The sequence below is a fragment of the Astatotilapia calliptera genome, chromosome 16 (assembly GCF_964374335.1).
Source record: "Astatotilapia calliptera chromosome 16, fAstCal68.1, whole genome shotgun sequence".
NCBI classification, from domain to species: domain Eukaryota; kingdom Metazoa; phylum Chordata; class Actinopteri; order Cichliformes; family Cichlidae; genus Astatotilapia; species Astatotilapia calliptera.
In genome coordinates, this window is record NC_137437.1 from 16,544,495 (window position 1) to 16,558,493 (window position 13,999).

Consider the following 13,999-nt stretch of genomic DNA (forward strand, 5'->3'; position numbering starts at 1 on the left):
AAAATATTGCACTGTTCCCACAGTCTTTGTTCCGTACGAAAAACCCTCTTTCTCTGATATTCAACTTGCTCATTAGCATTTAAAGGTTTTTCTTAACCTTTCCAAATTGTTGCCTGAGGAGGTAGTAATAGCATCTAAAAAGAAAGGTGCTTATCAGACAAAGGAGAGGGAGGGGTATGGATCCACACATGTAGGGTGCTACCAGGCTGACTGATGTACCTGCTGTGCTTTAACTCAACCAGCGAAACACCGTCTTCGCTCAGTTTTGGCTGATGAGGGTGTAGTAGTCTTTTTGCAGCTTGAGGTAAAAGCAGCGTTTTGCGTCACTAAAATTAACAATCTTGCACAGAAAAAACAAACGGGGAAAAAAAAAATCACAGTTTCAGTAAAAATAAAAATCGTCTCCTTCGGTGTGAGTAAGCTTAGGTTACTATACTGCGTGTTCACTGCACTGCTACAGAGAAATGTCTCTTCAGGAAGGTGAACAAAGTGGGGAGACTGAAAATAATATGAATTTTGGTCTTCTGTCCAGGCAAGTGAAAAACACTGAGAGCGCTTACACAAGTGGCAAAAAAAAAAAAAAAAACAAACAGGAAAAAATGGAAGAGCGAACTTTCCTGTTAAAAAAAAGATCAAAAAGTAAATCTAGACAGCATAAAAATATGAGAGTGACTCAGCAACGTCAGCTATTCAAGTGAGTCCATCAGAGCCGAGGAGAGTCTGTCAGTCTGTTATTGCTTCTCTGGCTGTTACGAATCGAACACTTCATCCAGAGTTTGGTTTATTGCTTAGTCTTTAGCTTATACGATTAGAAAAAACACATACACACAGCGAACACGTGTGCAGACACATTCTCACGTGTACCCCATAAAGACAAATTCGTCACTTGCGTCTGCTTTTTTTGTTGTTCTTCACTTCTGCTCTCTTTTCTTCTGCGCTCAGCATCAAGTCTTTTTTGGCTCTTCCACCAAGAGAACATTCGCCGGTCTCGCTTGGCCGATGATTTACTTCACCATCACACAGCTGCTGAGCTGCTGCTGCTGCTGCTGCTGTCCAGACATACCCAGCTCCTGCATGTCGAGGTCTGTGCCAGAGACCGAGCCCATCCTCCACATGGCTGATTTGGACAGGATGGGGAAATTGCCTTGTGCTGCAGACTGTTGACGGAGGCCAGTGTGGTGGTTAGGGTGGGGTTGCTGGCTGATGTGTAGACGTGCCTCGAGAAGGTAGGCAGCAGAGGCCACGGGGGACAGAGAAGAGGAGTAGCAGGGTGAGGATGAGCAGCCTGTGGCGGAGGTCTCGAGGGTCTGTTGCCAGGGACCCTGCTGCAGACCCACTGAAGCCTGCTGAGCAGGCAGGACGGGTTGAGCAGGGTTGTCAAACATGGAGGAGGAAGCAAACACGGTAGTAGGCGGAGGAGATGGTGACTGTTGGTGTGCCAAGAAGAGCAGGGGCTTCTGTTGAGGTCCTGTCTGAGGGGCTTGGACCTGAGGCTGTGGTTGGTGCTTAATCTGCAGCATTCTGGGAAATGAGATGAGATTTGTTATCAACAGCTCGACTTGGGGTTCAATTGTTTGTAGTTTATGAAATTAACAATCCCATAATGCTTTGTGCTCCTGCAATAATGTGACTCACCTTTGCTGGTGCAGCACCTCCTCCAGCATGCTGCGGTGCTCAGAGAGAGCTGGACCCAGTGACCCCCGGCTACCGCGGTTACAGGAGGTTGATGGGGCAGCCTGCCTCGTCAGACCCTTGATCTTATTCAATCCCAGAAGTCCTTTAGTGCGCGTGTTTTTCCTCAGCTGCTGGCGGAAAGCTTTGAGGCCTGCGTGAAGGCATGGGAAACTGTTATGCAATGCAGCGTTGATCCTACTACATGGTACGTGTGAGAAAACCTGAATACCAGCTTAGGCAGGTGGCATACAGGAAATGATTTCACGATCATGCGTGTGTACCTTGTGTGAGGGAGGTGTCAGAGGCTCTGCGACCCTCCTGGAAGCTGGCAGGGGGCAGGCTGCCCTGGGCCTGGGGCAGGAGGTGGGAAGAGAGAGCCAGGGGAGCTCCAGCAGACAGCAGAGCTCCTCCCTCAGCCCCCGAGGCCCGAAGTGTTGCCACCCCACCTACAGCAGCTTGCAAAGTGGGGGCAGGACTGGAAGAAGACTTCAGGCAGCTGTCAGAGGAGGCACCGTCTGAGGGGCTGACCACGATACCTAAAGAAACAGGAGAGGTCAAGACTCTGCATCGCTATAAGAATGAAGAACATGCGTGCGCATGTATATTATACTAACATGGAGGGTTGCACTGGTGGAAACGGGCGGAGACCTCAGCCAGAGTGTGTCTGCGAGAGGTGGTGGTTGGAGGGAGCAGGGGCCCAAGAGTTTGCGTCGCCTCCTCCTCCTCCAGGTCTCTGGGTCGCACCTCTTCGCTGATGCTTGTCTCCAGCAGGCTGTTGGGTGAAATGGAGCGGTTCCAGAGCAATCTGTTCAGACTGGCCTCCACTGGAAACACTACACGCTGAAAAGGAAGGAGGTTGACTGTTAGCCACTGACTGCTAGCAGGGCAGGGTGCAGCTTTTGCATTTGGTCTATTAATATAGATGCAAGAGAGCGTGCTATTTAAGAAATTTACCTGAAACAATCCAGCTTGGTCACACTCTACCTCTGAGTACACAGGGGGGGTGTTTTTGGTTGGAAGTGAAAACGCTGTTGTTCTAAAACTCTCAGTGGACTCCATGATCACCTAGAAGGAAGCAGAAAGCACAGAGATTATTAAACTTCATGCAAATAAGAATGGAGATTGATAGTCAGCTACATGCAGCTATAGTGCTGACCTCTGGGCTTGTGGAGTCGGAGGTGCTCCTTGGTCTCTGGCTCCATGTTCCACACTGGCGGCTCAGCTGCTGTGCACGATGCTCCCGCACTCGCTCCAGCAGCAGGTAGTAGATGGCAGAGAAGTGGTTGTAGCTGCTGCTCTGCAGAGACTGAAGATAAGGTCAGAAGATTAGTCATTTTGCCATTTTGTTTACTTTCTGTGGCTTGTAATGACAGCTTATAACCAGTGCTCTCTCTTTATAGCTTTCTTTAGCACCTCTTTAAAACTTTTAAGGGAAAGACAAATATAGCTGCATATATCTGCATTTATATATTTGGAGATGACAGAGTGAGAAATCTATATTTAAATACAGAATAAGGTCTTTGAAGGAATACAATGTAGGTTCAACTTAAGAGAGAATGAAAACTTAGCTGCAGCCTACCCGCTGCCTGTAAATCCGTAAACTGAGTATTTTTACTGTGACTGCAATACTTTCATAAAACCACTAAACACATTTTGATTCTTGTTCAGTCACCTCGATAGTCCTCTGACGGTCGATGCCCAGTGTGTTCATGATGCCCAGCACGGGTTCGCTGTAGTCGCCCAGGTTGGAATTGTACTCCGTGAGGGGATGGCTGAGGATCTGGTGGGCAGCTGACGGATCCGCCATCATCCAGCGGTGTTGCTTGATCTGAGCAATGCTGATCCTTTTGGCTGGATCCACCACCAGCATTTTACGGATCAGATTCTCACAGTCTAAAGTACGCAAACAGTGAATGAGTCTCTGTATGTAGTTTACATCGTTTTAGTAATTTGCGGTAACTGTTGTTGGGATAATTTATACCTTGTGACATAAAGAAAGGGATTCTGAATCGTCCCTCGGTGACTCTCTGCCGGAGCGCGGGAAGGCTGGCTCCGTCGAATGGAAGAGAGCCGCAGACGAGGACATAAAGCACGACACCGAGACTCTGCGAAGCAAAGAGCAAAAAGGAGAATGTAATCACGATTATGTAAATGTCATCGCTTCCTCTGTCAGTAATGCCGTATTACATTCCCGGAGCTTACCCAAATATCCAGCTGAGGCCCCTCATACTCCTTCCCTTCAAACACTTCAGGGGCAGCATAAGGCGGGCTGCCACACCATGTAGACAGAGGCTCCCCTGCATTGTAGAAGTTTCCAAATCCAAAGTCTGCACACAGACACAAGTGTAGAACAACTTTTTTTAATCAAACTTGTTTGCTTTCCATTCCAGCTTGAAGCGCTGCAGGCCCTATAGCGCAGATTTAGTACTGTTCATGGTGTGTTACGTAATTTATCATCATGAGATATTCATCAACACTTCAAAGTAAGCTCGGGTTAACATATCTTCTCATACAAAAGACTGACTGTTTTCCTGTTTCTGATAATTTGGCTCTACAGTTTCTTCATGTAAAAGCGTGTGATTGTGTGCTGAGCTCATTTCCTCTGGTTGATGCTTGTCTTAGTAAAATGGGTGAATAATTAACATTTAATTAGCACATAGATGGCACAACAATGATTTAATTAGAATCCCAGAGCACCAAATACGTTCTTCAGGCGTAAACTGAACAGAATACAGAAACAGCAAGTAGGTACAGAAGGACGTTGTTGCATTAAAAACCATTAACACTGCATCTTATCACCAGCCAACACTAAGAATATGATCGACCTACCGGCCAGTTTGATATTCATGTTGGCATCCAGCAACAGGTTCTCAGTTTTTAGGTCACGGTGAACGATGTGGTGCCGATGGCAGTAGTCCACCGCGGCAAGGATCTGCCAGAACTTCTTTCGTGCTTCATCTTCACTCAAGCGGCCATTTGAGGTTAGGTGGTCTGCAGGGAGAGAGGATCCAGACTATCAGGATCAGACTCTTAGGAGGGTCTATTATGAGGTTACTTCCTTTTTCCATGCTTTTATTTTGCCAGTGGCCTTTTAATTGTCATGGAGGGTTAAAATTAACCTCTGTGTTTCTGGGTGTGCTATGTACCTTTGTGAATGCAAATGAAAAGGCTTAAGGCTTCACTCACCAAACATCTCTCCATTCTTTGCATACTCTGTCACAATATACAGCATGTCTTTGGTCTCCATGACCTAAGAGAGAAAAAGAGAAAAAAACAATGAGTGTAACTGTGTCATGGATAACCATATTTCAAAGTTCAAGTTGTTCCCAGTGTTTCATTGTAGCACATTCCAGCATTTATAACCACCACATTCCTCATTTGCAAATGTCTCCATACACATAAAATTAAAAAAACACCAACACCCTGTTTTCCATTATATGCCCTGTTGCATAAGTAAACCGTCAGTGACTTCCCGTGCACATTTTCCTCATGTCTTAAAACCCGTTTACACACGTCAATACAGACCCAAAAAGGAATGCGTAACATTCAGACTCAAACCAGCTGATCCAATGCTTGGGAATGTTTTTCTTGAGGCTGATACCAGCTGGCAGTGGATGCTAGTGTTGAATTTCAAGCTTCCCCCTATCTCTTTATATCTATGAAAACAGAGCGGGGCACATTCACATGGGCTGTTCACATGGTGTATCAGAAACACTCAAAGTGCAATCACTCAGAGCTCAATGCACTTTGTGGGACGGAAAGACGTAATTCCCGGTTCTTTCCTGGAGCTCACACAAGGCCTCCGTTTCCCATGAGAGCCCTCAGGGACAGAGCAGTTGAGCTAAAAAGGTTGCACAACAAAGCAATTATCGTCAGATGACAAAGTCCTGTCTGGATAAAGCTGCTGGCCAACTCCTAAATTGAATGTCACCAAATTCCAGTGAATGGCGGAGCTTAATTCTTTTCAGCCACCGGGTCCTTTAGAAAACCAGACAACGGTGATTCAATACACCAAGGTCCCCAAGCGGGCACAAGTCTTTATCTGCGAGATAGGGCAGCTCCCTGTCACCTTGAGGTGCAGCTGACGTCACTGTTGCGAAGAACAGCCATGGCGCGTCAAGGGCCCCTAGTCACCCCCGAATAAAGATAAACCCTTTAACATCCATATTGGACTCCTCGTTTTCCATAAGGTCAATTTAAGGTTGCTAAAAGCTGCATAATGGGAGCATAAAATTAAAAAAAGAAAAAAAAATCCATGAGATTCCAGTGGAATTTAAAGCGATAAGACGGGCGGTTTATGCAAACAAACAATGAGCGGGAGAGAGACTTCAATGACCTTTCAGTTTAGAGGAATTGTTTTGGTTCCCGTGAGACAAAAACAAAGTGGAAGCAGCAGCTGATTTATCGTGAGGTCTCCCAAAAAACTGCAGGGATACTAGAGGATGTAATCTACAGATCACAAGATGGTCTTATGTCAGTACCCTCCCTTTGTGCAGGAAGGAGAAAGAGGAGGTGACGAGGGTTGCTAACAACCATCTGACTAACATCACCTTGAACAACCCAAGGCCAGGAAGAAATTAACAAGGGACAGAGGACAGACAGCACAGCAGTGATACAACACCACAAACCTACAGATTATCATCTCGCTCTATCACAAAACAAAGACTGTCAGATCAAAAATGGTCTTTTAAATAAAATTGGTTTTTTTTATTATCATTCTATCTTTTAAATTAATGAATTCCATCTCATGTTTTTTCCACATAATCTAACTGAAGTGTTAGGCTTCGTTCATGGTTAATCTGTCTTTACACTCACTTGACGCATCTGAATAATGTATAAAGCATGAATGCCTTTAAACTATTTTGCATATTGGTGTGTGTCAGAAGAGACGATCATGTACTGGGGATTTCAATTTCTATTTTATTTGTGCTTACACATCTTAAGTGATGCATTTTTCTGTCTGCATTATGGTTAATTTGTTGAGTGGTTGGATGTTTCTTTTTCTTTTTAACATATGAAAAATTTTGATATCCTCTTTGAATTGTTTGTACCATCAGTGTGAAGCATTAAAAATGTCTGTGTGGTCTTGTGAGATGAATAGAAGGAGGTTTCTAAATAAAAAAAAAAAAAAATAGTGGACATCTATGATGTTCGATTTCTTTATTACGTTTTTTCTCTTATAGAAATTCCTAGGAATAATATTATCCCCTTGTTTCTGCAGTCTAGACATGATTTCATGGTAAGAGCTGCTCAGCCATTTAAAACCAGATACAAACGAATCCTGAAAAGTAGCAAACAACAGAGAACAAAGCAAAAGGCAGAAAAAAATCCAGAATGAAAAAAAAAAGAGAAAGGGCATTGTGTGTCTGTTTGCATGGGTGTGTGTTTGTGTGTTTGTTGCCAGACGCGTGCCGCAGTGCTTGCGAGGTCAGCTGAGGGGGGAAAAGCGGATTCTTTCGACTAAGTCTTCAATTTGATTAGCAGTAAAGCAGCGCTTTGCTGTGGGGTAGCCTTCACGTGACATGCACACACATTGCAGTGGTTTAAACAGGTGCTAATTAGGCTTAAAGTCCAGACCTGTGGATGTTTTGGTAATTAGTCGCCTGCCTGCTCTGTTTCCCATATCTCTGCCATCACCTCTTCCTTCAAACAACTGAAGAAATCTTAGAAATGCAATGCTCTTAGCAGCGGCTGGTACCGATGACTGTTCTCTCTCTAACAAGCACACATACGCATACAGGGAGGTCAAAGGGGATTGCACTAATGCTGTTCTGCAGTACTTATGACTCAGTATACTCTGAGAATCGGCAAGCTGGTTAAAACCAGGCAACAAATGGTCCTTAAAGGCAGTGCTCTGCAGCGCACCAGTGCTGTTTAAGGGAAAATATTTTTTTCCTCAATTTGCAAAGGCTTCCTTCCACACCAGAGCATTTTACTCAAATGCTCATGCATGCATTTAGACCAGCTCCCTGCAGACCAGCATACAGTCCGGCTACCGTGAGGGCGTAACACAGGTTGAATTACACACGCAGCATTCTGCACTGCACACAACGACATTTCAGAGAGCAGAGAGAGGTTAGCCACAATACACACCTGGTAGAGCTTGATGATATGAGGGTGGTTCAACAGCTTCATTATCTGCACTTCTCTGTAGATCTTTTCGAGGTTGGAAGGATTCAACCTGGTTTTATCGATAATCTTGATTGCCACCTTAAAAATGGGGGGGGGGATCGTGGTTAAAAATTGCAAATTTCAAAAGAAAGGCCAGAAAAAAAGCTGCAAGTAGAAATTAATAATATTAACAATGATATTAAAGCAGCTGACCTGTGTTTTAGTGACTTTGTGCCTGGCCAGTTTCACCACTGCAAAGTTCCCTTTCCCCAGGGTCCGGATGATTTCATAGAAGCCGACCTGCAGCGGCCTCCCCTGGGCAGGGCTCGACTGAGCTCCCCGGTTGGTTTCTGTCATGATTACCATGGCGTACCAACAGACTGGGGTTACAGCACTGTGATAAACGAACCTGCAGAGACAGCGGTGCACATTACTCATTTTATTGCATTTGTGTAAAAATTCACTTGCTAGAAGCTTTTGTTCCGCGTGTAACGAGGTCCTGACTGTTTGAAAACACAGACGAATTAAAATTATTATATGATCACTTTATCGAAACATTGTTGGTGTAATAAACGAGTTAAGCTGGAAATACGACTACAATCTCGTTACAGGTGTACAAATACGTGTAATATATATAAACAAGCCCGCTGATATTCATTCATTGGGTACAAAGAGATCTACACAAATAGGTTTCACTAACCTATAAGAAAAAGCGACACTTTCACGACCATTAAGAAAAAGAGGCTGAATAATACGTAAAAAAATAGTATATATATACATGTAGAAAACTAAAAAAGAGAGAGAGAGAGAGAGAGGCAGAGAGAAAGAGACTTTGGCTGAGTTGTAAAATTACCAGTTTTTCTATTAAGTGACAATGAGCCAGTAAAATGTGAGTTATCGAGAGTAATTCTTACCTTACAACGATAATAACCACCTTCTCTCACACTTCAGGCAGCTCTCGGACGAAACGTCAACCATTCCACAAACAGAGCTCCGGATAAACAACGAGACAAAAAGGAAAAACTGCGGGCAACACGCGCGGGGTAACTTTTTCCTTTGACTTTCTACAACAAGTCTTGAGGCCGGGACCAGGCTGCGGCCGGTGTGTGTGCCTGTAAGCTCCGCCGGAATGCAGAGCTGAGGGCTTCGGCACTCACAGGGGGAACTCCTCCTCCTCCTCCTCCCTCCTCTCCTCGCCACCATAACAAATTGATACCCACCTTATTAACGTCACACCCGCGTCAGAGCTTCGAGCTGGGTGCAAGGCAAGGCCGGACCCGAGCGCAAGGAAAGGGTTGCTGGGCAACCGCGCGGCTCGGGCGCACGGTGACGCGAGTGCTGATGGAGGGGTTGCTTGGAGATGGGGACGGTGACGTCAGTCGTAAAGATGTGTCACCACGTGATGTTTCCCTCTGCCGGGCTCGTAGCTCGCGGGCTCTCTCCACAGAGCGGCTGCGCGCGCGGCTCCGACAGGAACAGAAACAGAAAGCAACTGGTGTTCGTCAGCCGCGCGGTCTCTGCTGCTCACGGAGCACTTTAGACTCTGCTGGGCTCGGAAAATACAAACACAGAGCCAATAAGTGCGCCATTACAGTAATTATTGTAAATTCAAATAATGCAGTCAGACTTTGAATGCGTTATTTTAATTTACAGTAATTACTGTAAGCCGATTAGGCTGAATTTATACACACACACATATATGTGTGTGTGTGTGTGTGTGTGTGTGTGTGTGTGTGTGTGTGTGTGTGTGTGTGTGTGTGTGTGTGTGCAAACCATAACATAGTAAAGTACATTTAATAAGCAAAGTCAGTTATAATAAAAACCTTTGCTCAACACTTTGACCATTTGACTTAGCAGGTTAAGGAAATTTAATCGAATTTAAATACAATTTAGAAATAGTTTGAGGTGATGGATCATTACATGTGGCATGATCCACATAAAATGCTGGTAAACCATTAGTAAAAATGGTAATGGGTTCTGAAAGTTTGAAATTATTCATTTGCTATGAATCAAATTATGTGAGCTACAAGTAAAGCTTTTTTTGTTTGCTTTTTCTTTCTTTATGAACTTGTGGGTGGCCGATAGGAACGCCACGCTGGATCTTGGGGTAAGCTAAGCCCCCCCCCCAATTTATTCTGCTTCTGGATTGTTTGTGAAACATCGCCTTTCCCTGGAAATGATGGACACAGACCAGTGGATGTGTGCTGCCGAGTTTCAGCAATCAGAGCAGCTGTGTGTGTCTTCCTTTCCTTTTCCCTTTGAGTTGCAGCTTAAAGCTTACTGAGGGATTTTCCTGCAGACGTGCACTTTTGCCAGTCAACATGGGGGGAAAAGAAAACAGCTGAGGTCATTAGTATAAATCCAGGTTACATCCAATGCAAGTTAAAGATGTTGTGGTTGAGTGTGTTTCTGCTGTTGCTATGCAAAGTACTCCTGATTACCAAGCAGTCAAACCGAGAACATATACAAGATGATGGCCAAAGACAAAGTTAGAAAAAGAGTGGCAGAACTTAAACAGAAGGAGAAACCTGCAGAGTCTATGTTATATTAATGGACATGTAACGCCGCATAGTATGCTCAGAATAAAAGCCGGTGTAAAATACCAAATATCGCATTCAGTAGAGATGTAGACTCTTCGCTCACGCAATCTGAAATGTTAAAGGAATGCAAATCACATGCAAAATGTCCCAACTGAAAGGTCACACAATATTTTGATGCACACTTGCAACAAAACCACACAGCCCACTCTGCTTCTCATCACGCCAGTTTCATAACCAAATGTCTACCTGATGTTATTTGAATGTGCGCCTCACTTGCATGTTGCAGTTGTTGTATTTCCTGAGTGTGTGCAAAGCAGGCAGGCACAGTTATATAAACTGTGTCGTGCTGGTGCCAGAGCTCCCTTGTCTGAGCGCATCCTGATGTTTCACATGAAATTTTTGGATTTAATACGCGTACAACGGTGGCCACATGACAGTATATTAAATTCACCTTTTTATTTGTCGAGATTCTGGGCTCACACAAGTCACAACGTCAGGAAAGGTTTGACCTTATAAGAGTGATGAGATTGGCATTTGAATCAAAAGGTCTAATTTAGATCAATTCAGATCAAGTTAACTTTAGTTTGCTGTTCAGACTGGCTAAAAAAAAAAGGGTGTTAAAACAGAAAGAAAGCTGCACCTGACACAACTGTCATTGTAAAACCTTACAACTTTTTCCTAATTTCCCACTTATTTGTAGAGTCAAGGTGCAATGGGTTCATCCATATGCATATAACTTTAGTGACTTTAAAGGAGAATAATTGTGCATGCATTCATAGAAGAAACAGCATTGCAGAAGTAAGGTAAATGTGCATATATATTTACATGCTAATGATGGAAATCATTGTGTGAGTGTTCCTCCTATATGCTGCTATAAGCATAAGTGAGGCCCTTTATTTGCTGCCACTTCCACTGGCACGTTCTCAAAGAGAAACAACTTCCCTTTCTGGAAATGACGTGAGTGGGATCCCTTTTGCACGCGTGAGGCTCGTTTTTTGTCTTTCACACACACAAATACACACACACAAATACACACACACAAACACACACACAGACACTGCAAAGTTTCTCATGATCTGAGTTGTCACAGTCCACATGCTGTTTTTTCATCAGTGTGGCTTTGTGCTTGCGTGTGAGTGTTTATCGTGTCAACATTGATGCTGTTAAGGTTGAGGTATTTCCTGTGTGTGCACAACAGAATTTGTTTTAATTCCTGCTATCAGTCGTTTGCAAAATATCAGCAAAGGACGCATATATGTTTGACTGACTAATGATTTTCTTTTATCTTACTGATATCGGTTCTTTATCTCAGTGATATCTGTTATCGTTACATACTGAAACAGGTGACTAATCAGGCACATTACACTGCATGGTGTGCTGCCGCAAAGATGAGGAGCCACGAATTTAGTTGGGTGGTTTCTCATGTGCTCCTGTTGCCCTTTAATCAAAGGTGGGCGCGCAAAGGTCAAGGTGAAGGGATATTTCACTTGCTTTTAGCACTTATTTCAATATTGCGGACTGACGGTAAACAGGGGGTGTATGACAGGAAGTCGTGAGTCACAGCTTCAAACCCGTGGATTTTCTCTTCTGCAGCATGCTGAGTTATTTAGGTTGCACCCTCTCACTAAGTGCTCTCTAGATCACCGGAAAAATGTGAATAACAGCAGGAACGCGAACTTCAAAGAAGGTAAAAGATGTGATTCCCTCAAAGTGAAGATCAAACATTTGCTTCTGTTAATCGGTTGTCGTGCCATCACATCTAACTAAATTTAATAACGTTGAAGTGTCCCCGGATGCTGTCTTCAAATAAAACATATCGAGGTCCAGCGTGGTCTTCAAAGTCAGGATCACAAGACAGCAGAAAATCCTCTGATAGCAAGGTGTGTGTCTACATCATAAGATTAAGCCCAATGCTGGGGGAGAAAACAAACCACACATATTTCAGGATGATTAAATATGAACACAGGCCACAGGTACTACTTTTTTCAAACCTTCAACATCCAGTGAACATCTCGCTGTGAAATCACTTTTCTAAAAGTTTTACTATGGGGTATACTGTCCCCTTAAAGACCTCTCACCACACACCACAGAGACTTCAGTGTGACACATCACAGCTAACTGTAACACGGTGCTCACAGAAATGTGTTTTGAACCTCACATTGCCCATCTAAAGAGTTATCCCGGCCCTTTCCGAATTTTACATGATTTCCCAGGTTTGCTTTCTAGGCTGGCAGTCTGGGTCCAAAACAGCGTAAGTGTAAAAACAGAAGAAAATACTCACAATTCTACAGGGAAGCAATCAATTGATAGCAAAAGCTAATTTAGAACAAGGTTGTTTTAGACTGCAATTTGCATTTGAATGAGAAGTACCTTTACTTTGTGCTGTTTTTCTTCCAAACTTTTAAGCTGTTGTTTTATTCTCCTCCACTTCATGTAAACTATTTAAAGATAATGCATATAGTAGGTTGTATTTTATTGAAGACTAAAGGTCTAAAGCTATGCTAACAGCTTATTGAGATAGCATTTACTCACAGGGGTCCATGCTATTTAAACTATGCTGATATTTTGGGAGCTATCACGCTACCTATGGATTGTATATAAAAGACAATGTACCAAAGTGCCTTAAAATTGTATTCTTTCCAATGGCCGGTGGGGGTGACTTCTCTGACTGCAAATGCTGGAAAGCATAGCAGCCTGTTGGGAAAATCACCCTTCAGCCTTTGATGACGTCAGAGAAATCATGTCTTAATGAATACAGTGTGATGCTTATTTTGTAAGTTATGGTCACTATTAGAGTTGATGCAGGGTGTTGTCTTTGGTCGGGTCTCTCTACAACCCCTGTTCTGAAATTTTTTTTAATGCTGTGTAAAAATAAGAATGCACAACATTGTTATATTCACAATACAGCATACAAAACATATGAAATGTTTTAATTGAGACAGTTTACTATTTCATGAAAAACGTTAACTCACTTTGATTTAAAGGCAGCTTCATCTCCCAAACACAGTTCAGAAGGCTGGAAAAGTAAGTACTCCAATTTTAACATTTAGATGAACTAGAAACGGGTCAGTAATCTGTCAAAAGAGTATCTTTGAGAGGCAGAGCTACTCAAAATTATTGGTTCACCCATCGGCAAAAACAATATTAGCAAACTGTGGAATAAGAACAAAATCTTCAATACAAAATTTATATTACTTTAAATATCTCATTATCTGTAGTACATAATATTATGAAAGATTCATAGCCTGGATAAATGTCTACGTGTATAAGAGGCACGGCTGAACATCAGGTAGTACTGCATTAAGAACAGCCATGACTCTGTTGTGGTAATTACTGCATGGACTCAAGAACACTTCCAGAAATTACTGCCTGTGAAATCAGCTCACTGTGGCATCCACAAATACAGATTAAAGTGCAATCATGCAAAAAAGAAAGAAAAAAAGCCATATGTGAAGATGATCCAGAAATGCTGCCATCTTCCCCGAGCCTATGCTCGATTGAAGTGGACTGAGGCAAAGTGACAAACTGTTCTGTGATCAGACAAATTTAAATTTGAAATTCTTTTTTCAAAGCCACACCGGACTAAAGAGACCACCTGACTTATTAGCAGCTCTCAGTTCAAAAGCCTCTCTCATCTCTAATGGTATAAGGAATGCATTAGTGCCTATGCTGGG

The 13,999-nt window shown here is 43.3% G+C and overlaps 1 protein-coding gene across 1 annotated transcript; it reads right to left on the minus strand.

Annotated features, from left to right (window-relative positions):
• Positions 1-768: 768 nt before the first annotated feature.
• Positions 769-8,918, minus strand: sik1 (salt-inducible kinase 1). The gene is made up of 14 exons (XM_026144665.2): positions 8,700-8,918; positions 7,999-8,194; positions 7,768-7,884; positions 4,861-4,924; positions 4,504-4,665; positions 3,877-4,001; positions 3,656-3,779; positions 3,347-3,567; positions 2,831-2,980; positions 2,629-2,739; positions 2,289-2,514; positions 1,956-2,210; positions 1,636-1,825; positions 769-1,521 (listed from the first exon to the last, which is right to left on the minus strand). The coding sequence occupies exons 2-14, from the start codon at positions 8,149-8,151 to the stop codon at positions 1,005-1,007; spliced, it is 2,415 nt and encodes an 804-aa protein (XP_026000450.2). The 5' UTR covers positions 8,152-8,194; positions 8,700-8,918; the 3' UTR covers positions 769-1,004.
• Positions 8,919-13,999: the final 5,081 nt, after the last annotated feature.